The sequence below is a fragment of the Cetorhinus maximus genome, chromosome 16 (assembly GCF_964194155.1).
Source record: "Cetorhinus maximus chromosome 16, sCetMax3.hap1.1, whole genome shotgun sequence".
NCBI lineage: Eukaryota > Metazoa > Chordata > Chondrichthyes > Lamniformes > Cetorhinidae > Cetorhinus > Cetorhinus maximus.
Genome location: NC_135894.1, coordinates 87,975,048 through 87,999,877, shown reverse-complemented (window position 1 = coordinate 87,999,877; position 24,830 = coordinate 87,975,048). Strand labels below are relative to the sequence as shown.

Here is a 24,830-nt window from a genome sequence, read left to right as displayed (position 1 = left end):
GGATGGAGTCCTTACAGGAAGCGGGGCGTGAGGAGCTGTAGTCGAGGTAGCTGTGGGAGTCGGTAGGCTTGTAATGGATATTGGTGGACAGTCTATCATCAGAAATTGAGACAGAGAGGTCAAGGAAGGGAAGGGAAGCCTCAGAGATGGACCATGTGAAAATGATGGAGGGGTGGAAACTGGAAGCAAAATTAATAAATTTTTCCAGGTCCAGACGAGACCATGAAGCAGCACCGAAGCAATCATCGATGTACCGGAGAAAGAGTTGTGGGAGGGGGCCTGGGTAGGACTTGAACAAGGAATGTTCCACATACCCCATAAAGAGACAGGCATAACTGGGGCCCATTCAGGTACCCATAGCCACACCTTTTAGTTGGAGGAAGTGAGAGGAGTTTAAGGAGAAATTGTTCAGTGTGAGAACAAGTTCAGCCAGACGGAGGAGAGTAGTGGTGGATGGCGATTGTTCGGGCCTCTGTTCAAGGAAGAAACGGAGAGCCATCAGACCATCCCGGTGGGGGATGGAGGTGTAGAGGGATTGGACGTCCATGGTGAAGAGGAGGCGGTTGTTGCCAGGGAACTGGAAATTGTTGATATGATGTAGGGTGTCAGAGGTATCACGGATGTATGTGGGAAGGGACTGGACAAGGGGAGAGAGAATGGAGTCAAGATAGCTAGAAATGAGTTCCGTGGGGCAGGAACAGGCTGACACGATCGGTCTGTCGGGACAGTCCTGTTTGTGGATTTTGGGTAGGAGGTAGAAGCGGGCCGTCCAAGGTTGGGAGACTATGAGGTTGGAAGCTGTGGAAGGAAGATCTCCAGAGGAGATGAGGTCAGTAACAGTCCTGGAAACAATGGCTTGATGTTCAGTGGTGGGGTCATGGTGCAGGGAGAGGTAGGAGAAGTGTCTGCGGTTTAGAGGGGGTGAGAGGAAGAATTTTTTCACCCACAGGGTGATGGGGATCTGGAACACTCTGCCTGAAAGGGTGGTAGAGGTTATGCTGGAACTGTATAAAACTCTGGTTAGACCACAGCTAGAGTATTGCATGCAGTTCTGGAATCCGCATTATTAGGAAGGATGTGATTGCACTAGAGAGGGTGCAGAGGAGATTTACCAGGATGTTGCCCGGGCTGGAGAATTTTAGTTATGAGGAGAGATTGTATAGATTGGGGTTATTTTCCCTGGAGCAGAGGAGATTGAGGGGGGGGGGGCATGATTGAGGCGTATAAAACTTTGAGGGGCATAGATAGGGCAGACAGGAAGGAACTTTTCCCCTTGGTGGAGGGATCAATAACCAGGGGGTGTAGATTTAAGCTAACGGGCAGGCGGTTTAGAGGGGGTGAGGAAGAATATTTTCACCCAGAGGGTGATGGGGATCTGGAACTCTCTGCCTGAAAGGGTGGTAGAGGTTATGCTGGAACTGTGTAAAACTCTGGTTAGACCACAGCTAGAGTATTGCATGCAGTTCTGGAATCCGCATTATTAGGAAGGATGTGATTGCACTAGAGAGGGTGCAGAGGAGATTTACCAGGATGTTGCCCGGGCTGGAGAATTTTAGTTATGAGGAGAGATTGTATAGACTGGAGTTATTTTCCCTGGAGCAGAGGAGATTGAGGGGGGGACATGATTGAGGCGTATAAAACTTTGAGGGGCATAGATAGGGCAGACAGGAAGGAACTTTTCCCCTTGGTGGAGGGATCAATAACCAGGGGGTGTAGATTTAAGCTAACGGGCAGGCGGTTTAGAGGGGGTGAGGAAGAATATTTTCACCCAGAGGGTGATGGGGATCTAGAACTCTCTGCCTGAAAGGGTGGTAGAGGCAGAAACCCTCATAACATTTAAGAAGTATTTGGATGTGCATTTGCGATGCCATGGCATACAAGGCTATGGGCCTAGTGCTGGAAAATGGGATTAGAATAGTTAGGCACTTGTTTGACTGGCACAGGCTTGAGGGGCCTATATCTGTGCTATAGACCTCTTATGATTCAATCTGTGCTGCATCACTTCCAAGGCCAATATATCTGAGGTGCAGTGCCCATAACTGAATACAGTTCTTTAAGTGGAGTCTAACTAAAACTTGATATACCTGTAACATAAGTGATCCTCCTAAGGCGATCTGACACACTGCCCAATAACTGGTCTCAAGCCTCTGGGCACATTACAAGGTAACCCATCATATGAAAAAAATTGAAGGGAAGAAAACATTTAAAAAGTGAGTGGGAGCAGGTTGGTGCTGGGGTGAGGGGTGTGGTGGAACAGGGTAAGAACATCCTAAAGAATTCAGAAAGAGCCTGAAAATATTATATTACACTAACATGTTCTAACAAGGAGCTACCACACCAGGGCGCCTTCTACACTTTCTCTGCATCACATCAGTTCATGTTTTCTACATTTCTGGGTCTCAGTCAGTACCTCAATTTGGCATTATCACGGGCTAGATGAATTATAAAGAGAAAGCTGGAACAACCAGCATTTATGTAGCACTCCTCACAGAGAAGGGGAATGTCTCCAAGTGTTTTGCAAGGGGTTGAAGAATTGTCCACCCTATGGGAGGGCGGGGGATGGTGAGAAAAGGAAGCCAGCATGGAAGTAGCTTTGGCAGATGATTCTGGAGGGAAAGAGGCACAGTATCTGAAAGATCAACCTCCAACAATGAAGAGGTGAGTGGGCAGATGAGCAGCAATCGAGAACCAGGCAAGTCATGGATGCATGGGACCCCAGAAGAAAATGGACATGATAGGATACGGCAAGGCAATGGAGAGATTAGAGATGTGGTGTCTTCAGGGAATCACTGGAACAGAGGAAGCACAAGTGATGATGGACAAGTGGAACAAGATGCAAGGTCATGGATTGGTTGAAAACTGTGGAGCAAAAAAACAGGGAAGAGAAGGTTTGTGAAATCAGTTTGGGATGATGGTTATGTTAATGAATCAATCAGCAGATTTTTGCTTTTACATGAACCAGTGGAGTCCAGAAAAGAACAGCCTTGCCAAAGTACAGCAGTACATCTGATAGGCAGAGCTCTGGAGCAGATTTTCACACCCATCAGCTTGAACTTGACAGCTCTATCAGGTTTTCCTGTGTATCCAGCACTCTAGCAGCAACAGCAAGTTCATCCCAACCACACACATCAGCCACCAGCCTCCACCCTGCTAACATCGTTAACGATTTCCTTCGTTTGCCCATTCATCACTTGCTTACACAACAAACTCAGGCTTGAGCTCAGGCAGAGAAACAAAGAGGTTTCTTGACTGCAGTATGCGACTAACCTCACATCTGTTGCCACCAATATGTCTAGATGCCTTGCTTGTCCTGCTCTCCACTCTTAATTAGCACATTCCTTTAGATAATATCACCACCTTCAACACCTCTTTGTTCTTTTGTCTGTGACATCTTTTGGTTATCTCCTCCTATCACTGGCTGCTTGTCCCAACAACCGCCTCCCCACCACCCCCCTACCCTTTTAAACCAGCTTATATTTCACCCCTTTCCTATTTTTACTTAGTTCTGTTGAAGGGTCATGAGGACTCGAAAAGTCAACTGTGCTCTTCTCCACCGATGCTGCCAGACCTGCTGAGTTTTTCCAGGTATTTCTGTTTTTGTCTAGACATATGTTTGCTCAAGCATAAACTTGTTTGTCTTCTGATTCTACTGGGCAATGGATTAATATTCAAAGTACTTACTTGGGCCTTCTCCTTTAAAACATCCAAAGTAATGATTGATAGCTGACTGCTTTGAATGCAACCATTTTGATGCCAGTTCATGTTTGTTCACGGTCAGTAACAACAAACCTTACTTGTTCACCCTCCAGTGACACTTCTGCGAGTGGCACTAGCTCCCGATGACTAAATTTGAAGCCACCAGCAATATGAAAGCAAATGCACTAAAAGCATGTAAAACCATCAATGCAAAAGAATTTTTGCCACCTTCCGAGAGTCGAATCACTGGTTATCTGAATCCCAACTCACCATCACTGGCACAGGTCTCATGCAATATTAAAACAGCTTTTAGATACTCAGACGATTACAGCACTGAAGGAGGCCATTTGGCCCATCATGTCCGCACCAATCAACAAAGATCTGACTACGCTAATCCCATTTTCCAGTGCTTGGCCCATAGTCTTGGAGGCTATGGCAACGCAAGTGAATATCTAAAATACGTCTTAAATGTTGCAAGAGTTTGTGACTCAACCACCCTTTCAGGCAGTGAATTCCAGAATGCCACCACCCTCTGGGTGAAAAAATTTCTCCTCAACTGCCCTCTTAGCCTTCTAACTCTTACCTTAAATCCATGTCCCCTGGTTATTGACCCCTCCACTAATAGAGGAAGTGCCTTCCTATCCACCCCATCTCTGTCCCTCATGATCTGAAACACCTTTATCAGTTCCCCTCTCAACCTTTGCTGCTCCAAGGAAAACAACCCCAGCCTATCCAATCTTTCCTCATAGCTCGGACCCTCCAGCCCAGACAGTATCCTGGTAAATCTCCTCTGCACCCTCTCCGGCGCAATCACATCCTTCCTGACATGTGGTGACCAGAACTGCACACAGTACTCCACTTGTGGCCTAACCAGCATTTTATGCATTTCCAGCATAACCTCCCTGCTCTTGTATTCTATGCCTTGGCTAATCGAGGCAAATATCTCATATGCCTTCTTAACCACCTTGTCTACCTGCCCTGCTGCCTTCAGGGATCTATGGATATGCACACCAAGGTCCCTCTGGTCTTCAGCACTTTCCAGGGTCCAACCATTCATAGTGTAATCCCTTGCCTTGTTAGCCCTTCCCAAGTGCATTACCTCACACTTTTCCATGTTGAATGTCATTTGCCACTGCTCTACTCACCTGACCAGTCCATTGATATCCTCCCTGCTCTTGGGATGGGGCAGAGTTACCGGAGTATCCATGGGCACGAGGAAACCTTTAGAGGTCACAAATTGCTTTCCTCATTCAGTTCTCCAATACAGTACTCATAAAATAAAATAAAATTGCAAGTCTCATTGAGGCAAAGATAATAGAAACTTGAAATGCCAAAAATATCGGGGCCTTGTGTTGAAGGCTTTCCTCCTTGAAATAAGGTAACATATTGTGCCCTTCTCCATGATATGCTGGCTGACCTGGTCCAGTTTTTAATATGAATTCCATTTTGGTTATGACATGTCCCTACCACCAGAGGACAGCAATGATATACTTACAAAATCCTCCTTATGCTAAGCCTATTCATTCATTCATTTATATAGAAGTCAGTTTTTTAAATATATATATCGTCCATTAACTTCAGAATTTTATATAGCGATGTCTTGGAGGAGGTACAGTAGCGGAGGCTTGTCAGTAACTGAGGGGCCATACAACCACCCCACCATACCAGCTCCCCCACCACCCCGCCCTCTTCAATCAGTCACAACACTGCAGGTCAAGGAGGAAGTTGGGGGAATGGGTGTAGGGTGGGAACATAGGAAGGGGAAAAAGCAAGTGGCCCAATTATTCCCAGAAGACAAAGCATCAAATAACCTCCTGCAAGGTCATTGCCAGCACTTGGCTGAAGCTGACAACTTAGTGTACAGGTTGGACTGGAGTCCCAAGTTTTGATCATTCTGTCTTGTCTCGTCATCCACCCTGACACCCCAAGGGAAGCCGAGGTCTTTTTGCACCAGCTTCATTAGCTATGTAACTGGAATTGTAATTCTTACATTACTCTTGTGTATACTGCAGCAAACCATTTTGAATGTGACACTGGCAAACCATCCAGAAACAGATAACCTATCTTTCCCTGTTGCCCACATAGTTCAAGGAAGAAAACCTCTCTTTGCAAAACACCTTATACTCACAAAATGCATGCAAATATTAACATAACATCAAGAGGGCCATATGCTTTTTTGGAGTTTTTTTTCTCCTTCCTCTCCTTGACTCCAACCTGGAGTCTGATACTCCAACTGTCACTGACATTTAGTATATTGTCTAAGTGCTCGCTATACATGCGCACAAGGCTCAACATGATGCTATGCCATGGAAATCATCACAGCAGTATCCAGTCCTGTCCTTGCTGAACAACTGGACACATGCACTTCCAGCAAGAAAGGCAATCCTAACTTATTGGGTCCTACGCAATCCAAGGACAATTTTTATACCATTACTGTCTAATGAGATGAGCGAAATGGACAGACAGCAGGGATAAACCCTTGGACTCTCTCAGTCTCTGGATGTCTCAGTTACTCACCTAGCAAGTTCTTCAGCTAACTGGAGAGCAAGGATCATTTCCTAAATGCGAACCCTTCAATGGTGATGCCTGCTTCACTGCTGCACTAAGGCTGTGAAGAGGGAGCATTGCAAACCAAATCAATTTGGATGCAATCAAACAATCCTGTTGAAGTGTCAAAACAGCAAGATAGGTACAAAATGCAGTTTTTTTCATAAGGGAGTATTTTGCACAGGGTGAAATCTGACCGTCCCTCTTTCCATCAATCAACTCTCCAGGTGATCAAAGCATGTCCTTCAGTCTCAATGTCAATCTAAATATTCTCTTTGCCCTGCAATAATGATAAGCAGGGAATGCTGTGACAGTAGTGGGTGATTTTCAAAGCGATAATTAGACTGAACGCTTCACCCATTACACAAGCCACAGACGGATTCATGAGAAGGAGCTCCCATTTTAATTAGCAGCTTTGCTAATTAGCGTCTGCCACTGATAGATATTATAAAGCAATTTTCAACAGAAAAATTCAAAAGGCTAAGCAAATTACTAAGTATCAGTCACCTAAAAGGTTAATTCAAGTAATAAAACACATTAATGGTGCCAAGCCTTGGTTGTGTGTGCTGTTCATGCATCAGCTCAATCAGATTCAGTTTCCAACCAATACCAATCCCTTATCATCTATTCATCCCAAAAGCATATCTTCTTGTAATTTCACTGACCAGTTTTGACTGGGGGCCCCAGGTTAGATTCCTGGTCTTGGACCCTCAGCCCCTGCAAAATACCATTTCCCTCCAACCATCCTCAATATGCTGTTGCCTCCCAAATCCAAGCCCGCCTTTCCCATAACTCCATGTTTGAATCCCTCCAATCAGGTTTCTGCTGCTACCACAGTACAAAAATGGCCCTTATTAAAGCCACAAATGATAATCTAAGTGACAGTGGCAAAGGTAATCTATCCTTCCTCATCCTTCTTGACTTGTTTGCAGCCTTTGACAGTTCACCACCCATCTTCCTCCAATACCTCGCCTTCGTCAACTAGTCTGAATGCTTGGTTGCATTCTTATGTAGCTACAGGTGTAGCCACAGAATTAACTGCAATAAATTATTTTTCCACTCCTGTTAACTCTGGTGTTCCAAAAGATCTATTCTTGGCTCCCGACTTGTCAACAATCTTCTGGCCCTCATGAACGTCATCCAAAAACAGAGTCAGGTTCTATATGTATGCTGATGGCACACAGTTCTACCTCAATTCTCTCCAACTAAATATCGGAAGACTGAAACCATTGCCTTCAATGCAAACCATAAACTTTGTTCCCTAACAACTGGCTCCACCGCTCTGCCTGACACCTGTGAGGCTGAACTAGACCGTTGGCAGCCTTGCTGTCATATAAGACCCCAAAAGGAGCTTCCAACCAATTATAACATCACCAGTCTGCTTCCACCTCCATAACATCAGTCCACTCAGACTCCACCTCAGCTCAGTTTGCTGGTGGAACCGTCATCCATGCCTTTATTACTTCTAGACTTCATACTTCAATGTTCTCCTGGCCAATCTGCCACCTTCCACTCTCCATAAATTTGAGTTCACCCAAAACCCTGCTGCCCGTATCCTAACTCATAGCAAGTCCCGTTCATTCGTTACCCCTATCCTGCCTGAACTACATTAACTCCCAATCCAGCAGTACCTTGATTTCTTTTCAAATTCCACTGTGGTCTCACCTTTCCCTACTTTTATTGAAAGAACCAGATATGACATGAGAAAACAATCACCTTAAATCTGCATCCTCTGATCCTTCTTACCAACCCTTCTGCTACCAGGAGCAGTTTCTCCTTTTTTACTCTTAAAGTTCATGATTTTGAACACCTACGTCAAATTTCTCCTTAACCTTATCTGCTCTCAGGCAAACAACCCACTCTCAGCACTTATCTTCCATGGCACCAAGACCACTCGCTGTGTACAAGTTTTTTTTCATGTTACTGTTGGTTCTTTTGCCAATCACCTGAACTGGTCTCCTCCGGTTCTCAACCCTTCTGCCAACAGGGGCAATTTCTCTTCATCTACTGTCTAGACCCATCCTTATCTCAAACACTTGTATCAAATCTCCTCCCTAGAAAAGAAAAAATTGAGAACACAATCCAAGTTTCTTCAATCCATCCACATAATGCAGATCACATATGCAGAACATGCAGATCTAAAAGAACAGTAACTGTTGGAACAGAAATATCTACAGGGAAAGTACCTGGACATTTTTAGGAGCGCTAACAGGTAGCTCAGAATCAAGTCCCATATGTATAATGATAATGCAGGTTACACAACTCTGTACTTGGTCTCAGGAAAAGTTATACTCTCTGTAAGTTACCTGACTGCCAATACCACTCAATGCAGACCATGAAAAAGAAAATCAGCCGACAGTTTACTTTAATACCCTCTTAAAATTACACTGCAGTTATACACCTGAAGCCTCTTCAGAGTTATCCAATAATTCCACAACTGTGTAACTTAATTTGCCACACTTCCAAACAGCTTGTGTTTCACTTCACTGCGAGGTGCAGTCCATTGTATTACACGGTATGGCAGATATACCAGTTATACGGTTGATGACCTGCCTTTCAAAAATAAACATGTTCTACCTTTGACTTCAGACATCATCGACATCCCAGAAACTGAACTGGGCTAGCTATGTAAAGGCTGTGGCTACAAGAGCAGGTCAAGGGTTTGGAATCCTGCAGTGAATAACTCCCCTCCTGACTCCCCAAAGCCTGTCCATCTGCAAGGCACAAGTCAGGAGTGTGATGGAATACTCTCTATTTGCCTGGATGAGTGCAGCTCCAACAACACTCAGCAAACTCGACACCATCCAGGACAAGGCAGACTGCTTGATCAGCAATCCCTCCACTGACACAGTGTAGTGTGTGCCTTATGCAAGATGCAGTGCAGCACCAGTTAGAAGGATAAGGGCAGCAGATGCATGGTGACACCACCTCAGCAAGTTTCTCTCCAAGCTACACATCATCATGGCTTGGAGCTATATCACTAATCCTTCACTGCTGAGTTAGAAATCTGGAATTCCCTTCCTAACAGCACTGGGGGTGTACCTACACCACGTGGACTGCAACGGTTCAAGGCAGCTCGCCGCCACCTTCAAGGGCAATTACGGATGGAAAATAAGTATTGGCCTTGCCTGTGATGCTCACATCCCATAAAATAATTTTTAAAAACCTTTAGGCAATGAGATGATATGAAGGAAGAAAAGAGCAGGTCATTACAGAGGAAGGGAGATGGGGAAGTGCATTGTGACAAGAACTAACAAGGTGTGAAGACAGGCAGAAGACCTCGTACTAGAACAGGTCTAGTACTGTACTGCAGCTGGGAATTATACCCGGTCACCTGAAAGACCAAAATATTTTTGACAGAATGACCAAGTGAATAAGCTGCGCAAAGATTTTCCAAGTTAACAGCCAGTAATTTTTCAACTACCTCAGAACATAAAACTTGATGATTACTACGTTGAGGGATGAAAATCAAAATTTATTAACAGATCTTAATTAACATTTCAATTTAAATCTATCTGCACTGAAGAATGAATCACTGTATAACCCCTAAGAGCACACAGACAGCCACTGTCAATGTTACAAAAGTATCTGAAGATAGTGCTTGCAGTTTTTCCCCAATATGTGGAGATATCTGTACCTCTACCAAAACTGGATGTTACACAAGCAGTCCGGCAATACAAAGACAGTTGCATAGGCACGTCCAGAGAGGTGCTGGAGATGGAAAATAAGTATTGGCCTTGCCTGTGACGCTCAGATCCCATAAAATAATTTTTAAAAACCTTCGGGCAATGAGATGGTTTGAAGGAAGAAAAGAGGTCATTACAGAGGGTGTAATCAGTATACATGTGGTAACTGGCCTCATGTCTCTGGGTAATGTTGCCATTGGGGCAGCCTGTTGTTAGGAAGAGATTAAATCAAAGATCTGGTGGATTTGGAGGTAAGGCTTGATATGGAGGTGTGGCAAAGAGAAGGGGGGAACTGGAGATTGTTTATTATTCTTTCATGGGATGTGAGCATCACTCGTTCGGCCAGCAGTTATAGCCCATCCCAAATTGTCCTTCAGAAGGTGGTAGTAAGCCCCCTTCTTGAACCGCTGCAGTCCACCTGGTATACGTATACCTACAGTGCTGTTAGGGAGTTCCAGGTCCTTGACCCAGCAAAGAAATGGTGATATGGTTCCAAGTCAAGATGGTTTGTGGCTTAGAGGGAAACTTGCAGGTGGTGGCATTCTCATGTGTCTACTGCCCTCGTCCTTCTAGGTGGTAGAGGTCACGGTTTGGAAGGTGACATTGAAGGAGCCTTGGTGAGTTGCTGCAGTACATTTTGTATATGGAACATACTGCTGCCACTGTACGTCAGTGGTGGAGGGACTGAATGTTGAAGGTGGTGAATGGGGTCCCATTAAGCAGGCCACTTTGATGTGGATAATGTCAATTTTCTTTCATGTTGTTGGAGCTGCGCTCATCCAGGCAAGTGGAGAGTATTTCATCACACTCCTGACTTGTGCCTTGTGGATGGAGGGCAGGTTTAGTGGAGTTAGGTGGTGAGTTACTTGCTGCACAATTCCCAGCCTCTGGCCTGCTCCTGTGACCAGGGTATTTATATGGCTAGTCCAATGGTAACCCACAGGGTATTGATGGTGGGGGATTGAGAGATGGCAATGCCATTGCATGTCAAGGGAGATGATTAGATTCGCTCTTGTTGGAGATGGTCATTGCGTGGCACTTGTTACTTGCCATTTATCAACCCAAGCCTCAATATTGTCCAAGTCTTGCTGCATATGTGCCGGTTTGCTTCAGTTTCTGAGTCACGAAGGGTATTGAAAACTAAGCAATCAGCAGCAAATATGCCCTCTCTGACCTCACAATGGAGGGAAGATGGATGCGCCTAGGGCTCTACCTTGAAGAACTAATTCAGCAAATAGCTTGGGGCTGGGATGATTGGCCACCAACAACCACAACAATCATCCTTCATGCTAGGTATGACTCCAACCAGTGGAGAGTTTTCCCGATTCCCATCTACTTCAATTTTGCCAGGGCTTCTTGATGCCACACTTGGTTTAAACTGCTTGATATCAAGGGCAGTCACCCTCAACTCAACTGTAAAATTGAACTCCTTCATCCATGTTTAGACTGTTACGAATGGACAGTATGATCTAGACCTACTCCGCAGGCCGTACCATTAATTTAAAAGTTTAGTTTTCTCACCAAATTAGCCAATCGTCTATTTCCCCACTGGCGCCCAGAATAAAAGTGTCTTCAACCAGGCTTCTCTCAATAAACTCAGAACAATTGTTTATTATAAAACGAAACTTCTTTTTAACAACTTGCAAGTGCTGGTTAACACACAATCGTCATTGGGAAGTATAACCATCTATCTCTTCCTAAAGAATTCCCCCAGCGCGCACATAGACAAATAAAGGACAAAAAGATAGTGTCTCTCTGCAGAGATGGGCTTCAGAGGATAGGCGTTATAAGATAAAGCATAAAGTTCACAGGGTCTTGACACTGTTGACCTGGAGTTCCCTCGTGTGAAGACGGGCCGCTGGTCCCGGTGGACATCTGAAAGTTCTCACCAACTGATCTCAGCTTTGCAGGTCCAAATGCAGACTAGTTACATTCAGGTGAGGGCTCTCTAACTACAGGTTGAGAGCCACACACAATTGCAAGCAAGGGAGAGAGAACGACAGAGAGAGGCAACCAGTTAGGATCACCTTCCTTCCTCAGCTTGTTCTCCAGTAAGACTGCCTTCAAAACCAGCAGATTCACAACTTAAGTTTTTTTCTCTCTTCCAAGTGATTTCCAGCAAGTTACCAACCTTCGCCTTTTCAGTGTTTTTTCCCCATCAATTGAAGTGGTTGCTGTTCAAAACAAACAACCAGATCTTCCTCAAGTACCATAACGGTCAGGTGATTTCTTGGAAGAGGCCTGCTTGTTTACAGTTCCAAGTTGAACTTATGACCTTCCTTTTTGAAAAAAATCCTAGGTTAGAACAAAAGAACTAGGAGCAGGAGTAGGTAATTCAGCCCCTCAAGCCTGCCCTGCCATTCAATATGATCATGGCTGATCTCATTTCAGCCTCAACTCCAATTTCCCGCCCTCTCCCCATAACCTTTCAACCTGTTGCTAATTAAAAATCTGTCTGCCTATCTCCTCCTTAAATTTATTCAGCGTCCCGGCATCCACTGCACTCTGGGGTCGTGAATTCCACAGATTCACAACCCTTTAAGAAAAGTGATTCCTCCTCATCTCTGATTTAAATCTACCACCCCTTCGCCTAAAACTATGGCCTCTCATTCTAGAATGCCCCACAAGGGGAAACATCGACTCCACGTCTACTTTGTCTATCCCCTTTAGCATCTTATACACCTCAATTAGATCTCCTCTCATTCTTCTAAACTCTAGCGAGTATCGGCCTAAACTGCTCAATCTATCCTCATAAGACAAGCCCCGCAATCTCTGGAATCAATCTAGTGAACCTCCTCTGAACCGCCTCCAAAGCAACTACATCCTTCCTCAAGTAAGGGGACCAAAACTGTGCACAGTACTCCAGGTGCAGTCTCACCAATGCCTTGTACAGTTGCAACAACACTTCCCTATTTTTATACTCTATTCCTTAAGCAATAAATGCCAAAATTCCATTTGCCTTCCTTGTTACCTGCTGTACCTGCATACTAGCTTTCAGCGATTCATGCAAGATCCCAGATCCCTCGGCACTGAAGCATTCTGAAGTTTCTCTCCATTTAAATAATAAGTCGCCTTTTTATTCTTCCGACCAAAATGGATAACCTCACACTTATCCACGTTGAGCTCCATCTGCCAAATTTTGGCCCATTCACCTAACCTGTCCATATCCATTTGTAAATTTCTTATTTCTTCATTGCAACTTACTTTCCCACCTATTTTGGTGTCATCTGCAAATTTAGCTATAGTATCTACTACATCTGAATCGAAGTCATTAATATAGATTGTAAATAGTTGGGGCCCAAGGACCGAACCCTGTGGCACCCCACTAGTTACAGCTTGCCATCCAGAAAAAGATCCATTTATCCCAACACTCTGCTTTCTGTTGGTTAGCTAATCCTCTATCCAAGCTCATATATTACCCCTAACTCCATGTGATCTTATCTTGTGTATTAATCTTTTATGCAGCACCTTATCAAAGACCTTCTGGAAGTCCAGATATCCTGCATCTACAGGATCCCCATTATCCACTTTGCATGTTACATCTTCAAAGAACTCCAGCAAATTAGTCAAATACGATTTACTCTTCATAAAGCCATGCTGACTGATGGATTGCATTTTGACTTTCCAAATGTCCCATTATTACTTCCTTAATAATGGATTCCAACAATTTCCCAACGTCAGGCGTTAAGCTAACTGGTCTATGGTTTCCTACTTTCTGCCTCCCCCCCCTTTTTGAATAAGGGCGTTATATTAGCATTTTTCCAATCCACTGGAACCTTTCCAGAATCCAGGGAATTTTGGAATATTATAGCCAATGCATCCACTATCTCCACTGCCACTTCCTTTAAGACCCTGGGATGTAGACCATCAGGTCCTAGGGACTTGTCACCCTTTAGTCCCAATAGTTTGTTCAGTACATTTTCTCTAGTGATGGTTCTTCCTTCTCTATACCCTCTGCACTACCTGTTACTATTGGGGTGGTACTAGTGTCCTCCACCGTGAAAACTAAGGCAAAATACTAAGCGTTTCTGCCATTTCTGCATTCCCCCACTATTAACTCCCCAGTCTCATCCTCCAAGGGACCAACATTCACTTTAGCTACTCTCTTTCCTTTTAAATACTTGTAGGAGCTTTTGCTATCAGTTTTTATATTTTGCGCTAGTTTTCTTTCATAATTTGTCTTTGCTCTTTATTATTTTTTAGTAACCCTTTGCTGATCTTTAAAAGTTTCCCAATCTTCCAGTCTGCCACTGACCTTTGCAATTTGGTATGCCTTAGCTTTTGCCTTTACGTTATCTTTAAATTTCTTGCTTAGCCATGGATGCTTTTTCCCCTTCTTACCATTTTTCTTCCTCTTTGGAATATATTTTACTTGGGAGGAATGAATATCTTCTTAAATATCTGCCACTGTTCATCAACTGTCCTACCTTGTAGTCTTCCTGCCCAGTCCACTCGGGCCAAATCTGCCCTCATGCCTATGTAGTTACCTTTGTTTAACTCCAGAACACTAGTGTGGGACTCAAGTTTCTCGCTCTCATTTAGTATCCAAATGTGCAGATAACGCCATGTCCTTCCACTATGTGAAAGAAAAATTCAGTCTCAAGGGATATGATTCTAACAAGACTAAGGTCGTAACGAGTGGCCCTCATGAAAACCAATGAAACCCTAACTGCACATCAGTGAGCAGGTTATTGCTGCTTAAGTGCCACTTGATAGCAGTGTCGACAAGACGTTCCAGTTTGCTTATGACCATGAGTAGACTGATGGGGCTGTAATTGGCAAGAGTGGATCTGTTCTGTTATAATTGGATACCGGAGCAAAAATGAGTGGAGTCTCAGCAATCTGGACAACAGAGGTTTCACCAATATGGATAACAGAAGTGATGTTGGAGAAATATGATGTGGTCGACTATGTCAGAAGCAAGAAGGGCAAAGAGGAATAATGCACCACGGTTAGTGTCATGGACAACGTCTTTGGGACTTTGGATAGAGCAGTTTTAGCTCTGTGACGGGGTTGAAAATCTGATCGGAAATTTTCAAACAGGGACAGATAGGCGTGGATATTGGAGGCAACAACACACTCAAAGACTTGAGAGAAAAGAACGGTTTGAAATAGGGTGGGTTTATAGGCACCAATAGTCGAGGATGGCTTTTTAAGAAGAATGATGATGGTGGTTTAGAAATTATTGGGAACACTACCTGTGGAGAGCGAGCCATTATCAATGTCAGTGTTATGGCCGACGCAGTTGGTAAAGCAGAGTTATTTAAAAATCCTAGAGGGAAACTTTAAACAACCGTCATAACCTATAATTTTAAGTGTCATGTTTGAGATGCGGCTCTAAATTCAGGAATCAGACCACCAGTTCAAGGTTTTACATTAAACTAATTGAAACATTTTATTAATTTACACAGGTTAAAATATATATATATATATATATATATATATATATACACACATGGTTACAAATTACTATCATAACTTTTAACAAATTCCCAAACTAATCTCCATTAAGGCAACAGCAACCCATAGACTTAACCAAACACCAAGCAAAGCGCTTTCACCATACGAATTCAAAATGAGGTTCTTTTCACTGTGGAGCCAGTTGGAGGCTTACAGCTGCCTTTTGATCTTACATTGCCTCTGCGCTGCACACCCGAAAACTGAAGTTATACCTACCACCACTGATTGAATTCAAATTCTCATTGCCTCACCAGACTCTTTGAATTTTACCTTTTAACAATGAAGCCCCATTCATTGTACCAATTTTATTAGTAATATAAACATATTGCTTGGTAACTGCCAGAAAGACGTCAAGTTTTCACCCCAATTCTTGAATGCTTTATTCAAAAAAATGCAAATGCATGCTATCTCTCTTACATATCAAAACTAGCACATATCAAAACACCCAGACCAGCTAGCTTTAATCCAATTAATACACATCCGCAGGCTAAACCTCTATTTAAAAAGAAAAATATTTCCCAAAATATTATATACATCAACAGCTTCATGACAGTCAGATGTATGGAAGCCCGGAAGGCAAGTTGGGTAGTCTGCAGCTTAGCTGAAATTAGGTTAAAAGGAACATGAGGTGATTCACATAGATGAGATGAGCTGGGAGGGGGCTTGGGGGAGGGGCAGAATGAAGGCAAGTTCCACATTGTGAAAGACACTGGCTCAGGGCATGTGGCAGGGTCGGAAACAGAAATGGCACTGATGGTTTCAATCTTCATGACAAAGGAGCCCATGAGCTCCACTCACTTGTTTACTGAAGAGGACGACCGGGGCATAGAAGGGTTTTACTGAGATGTCTGGTAGCAGAGAGAAGTAGTTGGGAGTTATATTTGCTCTTCATGACAATCCTGAAGTTGTGACGGATTTTGACAGTGATTGAGGACAGATAGCACTTGATATGGTCCTGCCAGACCTGGCAATGAATACCTAAACCAAGCAAGGAATTTAAAGATGGAGGTGAGAGAGTGGTTGGATAAATTGTTGGCTAAAGAATTATGCAAATGGTTTGAACGTGCAGTTCAAAGTTACTTAAGGGAGTTTCTTTCCCTCAGGGATCAACATAGAAGGATGTGGAATTAGAACGGCTAAGGGTAGTGATGGATATAAAAACATGGTTAGACATGGCATTGACATGACTGTAAATACTGCTAGGTAAGATATATGGTGGGAAAGGTGCAGGGATGACAGGGGAAAGGTGGATTCAGAAGAGAGAGGGAAAGAGCAGCACTGATGGCCCAGGCAAGATCGAAAATTGTGGAGAGGTAGGGCAGGTCATCAATCGCATACATGCAGAATCTGACACCAAGTCTGCTGATGACATGCACAAGGAGGAGCAGATGACCCAGACAAGGAGGAACATCTCAATGCCAAGGATAGATCTTTGAATGGCTGAATGCAAAAAATGTAGCATTAGAAAGAGGAGCCATTGTTAGGGCTGCTCTGGCTCTGATTAGACAGGTTGAGAGTTGAATCAAATGAGATCTGTACCATGACATTGGACAATAGCAAAGAAGCATTGGGGGATGGTTGCTTGATTGTGCTGAAAGCTTTGGAGAGATCAAGGAGGATGATGTGGGATAATGCAAGAGTCTCAGAGAATGTCATTCATGATTTTGTTTCTGGCTTTATTTTTTGGGAAGGGCAGAAGCCAGATTGAATGGATTCAATCAGAAAGCCGCTAGGGTGAAATAGATCAGAGAGACAACAACACGTTAAAGGACTTTTAAGTGGAAAAGGAAATTGGAAGTAGGGCAGTAGTTAGAAGGATCTGGAAACCGAGTGTGGGTTTTGTTGACGGCATGATGACAGCAATTTTAAAAGAGAGGGGCTGAAAGAACATGAAGAAAGGAGAGAAGCAGCAGAGGTAGCTGCATGAATATTGACAATAAAAAAAAATCCCTGAGCTCCATGCACTTTTGTCAGAGGAGGGTGGAGGGAGGGTAAAAGATGCTGAGCAGCAGAGAAAAGAGACATGAACCTCAGGTACCGGGTGCATTTTGCAGAGGTCAACGAGGTCTGATAGAGTTTGATGTGCTCGAGTCAGGTTGCGGTAATGGGTGGGTGAGCCAGTTGTGCAGAGATGCCTAAGTTTGTGACACTCAACTTGAGGGAGAAAATGAGCAATTATACCAGAGGAAACAACAGGGACGACAGACAGTGATGCTTTTTCTCAGGACCAGGGCATTGAAAGCAGTTGAGCAAACCAATAGCTTAATTATAGCAAATGAAGGGCCAATGGCTAGACAGTTTGAAAGTGCAGTTGTAAACAATTTGGGGCAAAGAGGCTTCTTTTCTCCTTGGGCAGAAGCAGGGACATGCAGGTGGAAAGTAATATAAATAAGTGGTCAGAAATAGCCTGACTTGCGATGAGACCAAAGGACTAGAGGCTTCATGGTGGCAAGGTTGAGTGACTCTGGCTAGGTGAGTTTATGTGGAGGGAGAGGTTTCAAGAGGACAAGAAGGGCACTAAATTTAGAGAGGGGGCAAAGGTAGCTTAAGTGAAGATTGAAATTGTCACAAATGAGGAGTTGCTTAAAGCAAATACTGTTGGAGGATATCTCAGGATGAAGCTCAAGAGCTGTTTGGGAAAGGTGGGGGAATAATTAAAGCAAAAACAACCAATTTTGTTTTGCCTAAGTAGTCTTTAGTGTTGTACACCAAATACAAAACATTTGGAATCTTCTCAGCATTAAAATTCTATGAAAACTGTTAGAAGATCTCAGCAAAGATCTTGGTTAAAATGCCAAAACAATTTTCTGGGTTACTTAAGACAGGATTGCCGAGAAAGTTCTGATTTTGAAATCAATATTATAGATATTACTGGAGTTTTCCAGCAGTACAAACTTTATCAAGTGCATTACCCCCCACATTTGCTGCAACAAAGGCACAGCTCTCCAGCTGTAAGCTGCACTCCCAAGAACAAATGACCCACCTACAAGATTCTGATGTTGTAGAGCCACAGAATAGTGGGCGTACAAATCTGATTTCAAATCACGAGGCACAAGATAAAAGCAGAAAACAGACATGCGTTGGTGCACTCCTCTACAATCAGGACTCTTATGTTGCAGAGCCTATGGGGTTTGGCACCCAACAACAGGCGGGGAGATGGTGGCCCAGTGGTAATGTCACACAACTACTAAACCAGACGTCCAGGCTAATGCTCTGGGGACAGAGGTTTAAATCCCAATGCAGCTGTTGCAATTTAAATTCAATTAATAAAAATCTGTAATTGAAAGCTGGTCTCAGTAATGGTGCCGTGAAAATATCATTGATTATCGTGAGAACCCATCTGGTTCACTAATGTTCTTTAGAGATGGAAGTCTGCCATCCTTACCTGTTCCATGAGACTCCAGACCCACAGCATTATGGTTGACTCTTAAGTGCCCCTCTGAATGGCAAGCCACTCGGTTCAAGGGTAATTACGGATAGGCAACAAATGCTTGCCATGTCAGCGACGCCCACATCTCATGAAGGAATAATTTTTTAAAAATCTAAATGAGAGGAGAGCATCAGTTGGAATGGAAGAAAAGACAAAGCACCTAATGTTTGATAGGGACCAAAGGCTCTATTAATAGGCCATAAACAAATCAATCTCATTGGTTGCAGCCAAATATGGTGTCCAGTTTTGAGCAACTTAGCTTGAGGGAAGACAAGGGGAGAGAATGTGGAAGAGATTCACCAATATCAGGAATGAGATGCTCCAGTTCTGAGCTGTGACCACAGAAACCACAACTTTCATTAGAGCAGGGAAGATTGAAGAGATTCAAAGGAGATGTTCAAAGCCATGAAAAATTTTGACCATGTAAATCAGGAAAACTATTTGCATTAGTTGGTGAATGAGTTACTTGGATCTTAATTTTAAGACTACCAAAACTAACAGGTATTTTTTAAGGGAAGGCGTTAGGACATGGAAAGGTATAGCAGAAAAAGTAATGGAAGCAGAATCAAGAATAGAAAGGAAAATAGAAAAATGTCAGCTAGTAAGTTAAAAAGCTGAAAATCAGACACACATATGGTAAATGAAATAATACCAGCTTCTTGATGCTTACAAGATAGTACCCAGTGTAGTACCAGACCTTACAATCCTGAATGACACAGGTCAAGTTCCCAACATGCTATTATTTCTGTATGAACACTGTTATGGAACCAATTATCTTCACTGTCTCTGGATTAGAAAGGAGCACAAAACAGCTGGAGTTTCCTTTCCTTACTGATATTCAATGGCTCCTCCTGGAAAGTGCAATCAAGTAAGCATCAGGTGAAAGCAGATTGAGCTTGGTTAAGGTTATCGCCACAGCCTACTGCAAATTACAAAACTGCTGATAAAATAACCCCTGCTGCATTCTCTGTCATTAACTGACCCTATAGACTTTTCTCAACTGATGACACATGAGAAAACAGGCCAGAGCGCTCACCGCACAACTGCATGACATCACAAAACCAGGCCAGTTCCATGTGCATGGCAAGAGTCATCATAAGCATGAACAACAATGTAGTTTTAATAAGCAAGATTTATGTTACTGCTCCAGCATACAACTGCAAGATTGGAATTTCAACACCTGTGGGGCTGAAAACAAAAAGGACTCGACTGATTGTGGAGTCTTACAAGAGACCTAATGTTTCCAATTTGGAAACAGACATCATCTATTTGGCGTCACATCAAAAGCAGAATTCTTCCCATTAATTCTGATGACAGTTTTTGTGGTGGCAAGTGAGGGGGTGGGGGAGAAGGTACGGAAATAGGGCCGAAAGGTAGTCAGCAGGGCCTAAGTTGTCAATGGATGAAAAAGTTTCAGAACCACTTCTCTAATGATAAGTATCCACTAACTGGTGTGCAAGTGTGACCTTCACTTTGGCCGAGTTTGTCTTAGCACCATCATATGCCACACTATTTCATTCCATGACAGCACATCACATCTTGGCACACAAATGCATCACATAATTAAAATGCCTCTCTTCTCCCCAACTCCCAACAACCTAATTCGCAGTACTGTTCTGTACAAAATGAGTCAATACCTTTTACTGGTACTCAAACGTGAAAGCCTTTTATCAGGCAAAAATGACATCTATTTTAACAAGAAACTACATTTAACTGATCCCAACAGTGATTTTCTAATAAGCTACAAATTATTCAATCTGTACACTGAACAAATATTCAGAAAATTAGATGTACTTCCTGGATTAAAATCTGGAGGCAAGAACATAAGCATGTGGTACACTGATGATACAGTGCTACATGCATAATCAGAGAATCAGATGAGGCTCTCCAAAGTATCATTGATGAAGTGAATCTAAAAGTTTAAAAGCAAAGAACTGCAGATGCTGGAAATCCAAAACAAAACAAGAGCAGCTAGGTAGAGGGCCAGTGATAGGTGGAGATAACCAAAAGATGTCACAGACAAAAGGACAAAGAGGTGTTGAAGGTGGTGATATTATCTAAAGGAATGTGCTAACAACTATCACTGGCCCTCTACCTAGCTCTTCTTGTCCCAACCACCCCCTTAAACCAGCTTATATTTCACTCCTTCTCTATTTTTACTTAGTTCTGTTGAAGAGTCATGTGGACTCGAAACGTCAACTGTGCTCCTCTCCACCAATGCTGCCAGACCTGCTGAGTTTTTCCAGGTATCTTTGTTTTTGTCTAGAAGTTTAAAGTATGGATTGAGTATCAACACCAACAAGACAAAACCAATGGTAGTCAGAAGATATATATTAGTAGAAAGAGTGAAGATTGAAGTCGATGGTGTGACACTGGAACAATTAGATAAGTTTGTATGTTTAGAGAAAATGGCAACAGGAAATGGCAAACGTGATCAGAAAGCAGACAGAGATAGCCAGAAGTAATTTTGTGAAGATGAAAAGTGTGTTAACAAGAAAACTCCTGTTTGTAACAAGGAAAAAAAAAATCATAAAAAGCTAAATTCTATCTATTTTCCTCAATGCCTCAGAAGCCTGGACAATAAGATCTGTGGAAGAAAATGGAGGCCTTTGAAAGGTGGATGTTAAGACGTTTGCTTAAAAGGCCATATACAGGCTATAAGACAAATAAAGACGTGCTTGAATTACAAGAGCAGAAAGAGCTCTAAAAAATGACATCTAGAAAAGAAAATGTCAGCATTTCGGCCATTTCATCAGAGCTCAAAAGTTACAAAGATCACTTCTAGAGGGAAAAGTGGAGGGCAGCAGAAAGAGGGACCGACCCAGGTGTAGCTGAAGAACATCATAGAGCGATTGCAGACAAGCTACAGCGGATGCGAAAGGATGGCGCAAGACAGGTGATCATGACATACCACGACAGCAGATCTCTTGGTAGGAGTAGCTACAAACAGCAGCAATTACCTGCGTAAGAATGATTATTAATAACCACAACCTCAAAGCTGTGTAATATACATTTCAGTTGGAATTTTTGGATGTTTAAAGCAAACTTAATTTCCATCTCTTTCCACGCCAATAAATTTGATTTCTGCACTGCTAGGGGTTATCAACTCAATCCTACCATAAACCATTCTGACAGATATGTGCTCAACTTAAGGCCACAATAACAAAATAAACTATTCCCTGTACAAAATTATACCCTCAGCATAAGCTCAAGTCTATGCATGCAACAGGACTTGAGCCCACAACCTTGTGACCCAGAACAAAAAACACACTTGCATTTATAAAGTGCCTTTTATGACCAGAGGACACCTCAATATAGCCAATGAAGTAATATTGAGGTGTAGTCACTGTTGTAGTGTAGGAAACGCAGCAACCAATTTGCCCACAGCAAGAAAAAGTACTAAAAATGCTAAACTGAGGCCCCATCTTCCTGCTCAAGTGGATGTAAAAGGTCCCATGACGCGATTCTGAAGAAGAGCAAAGGAGTCAATCGCAGTGCCCTGGCCAATATTTATCACAAAATCAACTCTACAGATTATCTGGTCATGATCATGCTGCTGTTTGTGGGAGTTTGTTGTGTACAAATTAGTTGCCACAAGTGCTGCTCCTCAACAGTGAGCTGCAAAAAAAAGTTCAACATTGAATGCAAGGCATGTTGTGACATCTAGTAGTCGTGAAAAGTGCTATATAAATGTTCAGTATTTAATTTTTTTCAGTGAGTCACAGCTAAATGTAGACATTTCCTTAGGAATGGGGTACAGAAAAAAAAACAGGAAGACGGTTCAACCTCATCTGGTGCAGCTTCAGAATGGCAATGCCTAGGACTGTGGGGACAGGTGCCCAATTCACATTTTCAGCCAGGGGTGCATGGTGCTCAGCAGCAGGTAACATGAACAACACCATATATTATGGTAGAGATTTTTTTTTAAAAAAAAGAGACATGGATGGCATCTTAACATGGTCCGGGCAAGATCCAGTCACGACTCCGAAACAAACAGTCCTCCTGATCTGGGGAGACGGGCTGTGAAGTGATGGCCACCGCCCCCCCACCCCAACTGTAAATATCGCAAACAGCTGGAACCGGAGTGGAAGCAGCAAAAGATGCCGCTGTGGTCAGCAAGGGGTGCAGAGTCAGAGCGGCTGCAACTCACCCCCTCATGATAAACTTTGTTCGCCCGCTTCAGCTTGATGTCCACGACCGACCCCATGGCGGCGGCGGCTCCACCGACCGGCAACGGTGGCCGTTACCGTCAGCTGACTCTCGCGCGCCCCTCTCGCCAGGCCCGGGGGGGAGGGGGAGTCCATCCACCGTCACGTGACTCGCGCCGCCGCCGCCCGCTCCTCCCACCGTCACGTGACTCGGGCATCCGCCGCCCGCTCCTCCCATCATCACGTGACTCTCACGCCGCCGCCCGCTCCTCCTGCTCCTCCTGCTCCTCCTGCCCCTTCCCAGCGTGCACCGGGGCGAACAGTTGAGGATGCAGCTTCCATGGCCTCTCACGTCCAAGGAGCCGAAAGCAGCTCTGGGTTTTTACCCCCCCCCTCCCCCCTCTATAACTCCTCCTCCAATTTGCCCTTATGTTTCTGACGCTTCTTGCTGCGCTTACAATGTAGAAAGCATCCAGGAAGGCATAATCATGGCACAACAGCCCTTTCCAAGCGGTGCGCCTACAAATGTCTCAGGCCAGAGTGACCAACTGTCCCGTAGTTTAAGAGATTGTCCCTCATTTCCTGGGCTCAGCCTGGGAGTCTCGGTTGAACGTTTTGAGTGGGGCTGCCAGTCAGCGAGCAGAGAGATGATCGTAGCAAAATACTGCGGATGTTTGGAAATATTATATAAAAACAGAAAATGCTAGAAAAACCCAGCAGGTCTGACAGCATCTGTGGAGAGAGAAACAGAGTTAGCGATTCGAGTCCATACGAGCCATCCCCAGTGTCCAATATTTATCCTTCAATCAACAGATTATTTGGTCATCATCACTTGCTGCTTGTCGGAGTTTGCTGTGTGCATATGGGTTGCTGGGTCTCCTGCATTACAGTAGCGACTACACTTCAAAAGTACTTCTTTGGCAGCAAAGCGCTTTGAGATGTCATGGTGGTCATGAAAGTCTTGTTTTATGAAAAGTGAATAGCAGGACATGGAATGGGAGGTTGTATCTTTATCTCCAATTTTGCGGTTGTAAAGGCAGTGACAGTAACAGTGTCAGCATTTGTTGTCATTACATCTGAAACTGATAGCAACCTCTGGCATTCACACGTGTGGTTAAAAGCAAAAACCCAGAAATTGCAGTCAGTGATTCCTTGCTCCCCCACAGGATGCATTGTTGAAGTTCCTGCAGGTGGAAATCTTTTGAAATCACTTCAGTTGACATGAACTTCCACTTTTATGTGAATACTCTTGCCACAAAAACTCTATGCAAAGCTGTACTTTGTTGAATGAGATGTAACTGGGTTTTTAAACAGAATATTACGTTCATAATTACTGGTGAACAACTTCGCTGGCCCTGAAAAACTAGTTTTATAAAATTTCTCCATGATATTAAAAATTCCACGTGTCATGTTTTCAGTATATTACGAGCATTAAGACAATACTTTAAAATTTTGAACAGAAACAGACTATTAAAATGTCCGCTGTCAATCATGTGACCTTTGGCAGTGTCAGCTCCAGACAGTTCTGAGATTCAAGCAAATACCTAATTAAATATGGACAGTCACAGCCATCCAGGAAATTCACACATCCCTTTGTTAAAGGATGGAACATCAACAAAATGTCTACAGCATTCCAGCTGTCTAGACTTTCTGGTTCACCATGGACAAAAGGCACTCCATGTGTGTTATACGGATGTGAATGGGTCCCCATCGACCTCATTGTATTACGATGGTACCTCATCCGGACACAGACAAGGTAAATTTCAAAGTGTCATTGACAACGTAGGATGTTTATCAACCTGACCATCCACCTTGTTCAGAAAAGGGCTTTGGACATGTAACAGGTCACATGGATGAGACAGC

General features: G+C 43.5%; 1 protein-coding gene across 3 annotated transcripts in view; it reads right to left on the bottom strand.

Moving 5' to 3' along the window:
* vps26c (VPS26 endosomal protein sorting factor C) overlaps positions 1-23,145 on the bottom strand; it is a 66,236-nt gene extending 43,091 nt beyond the window's left edge. Inside the window, exon 1 of one of the 3 annotated variants that reach the window (XM_078560303.1) lies at positions 22,970-23,145. In XM_078560303.1, coding sequence (XP_078416429.1) covers positions 22,970-23,026 — 57 coding nt within the window. In that variant the 5' untranslated portion in view covers positions 23,027-23,145. Of the gene's footprint in view, positions 1-6,213; positions 6,322-22,969 lie in introns of those variants that run through there. The other 2 variants (XM_078560304.1, XM_078560305.1) reach the window with 2 other exon arrangements.
* Positions 23,146-24,830: the final 1,685 nt, after the last annotated feature.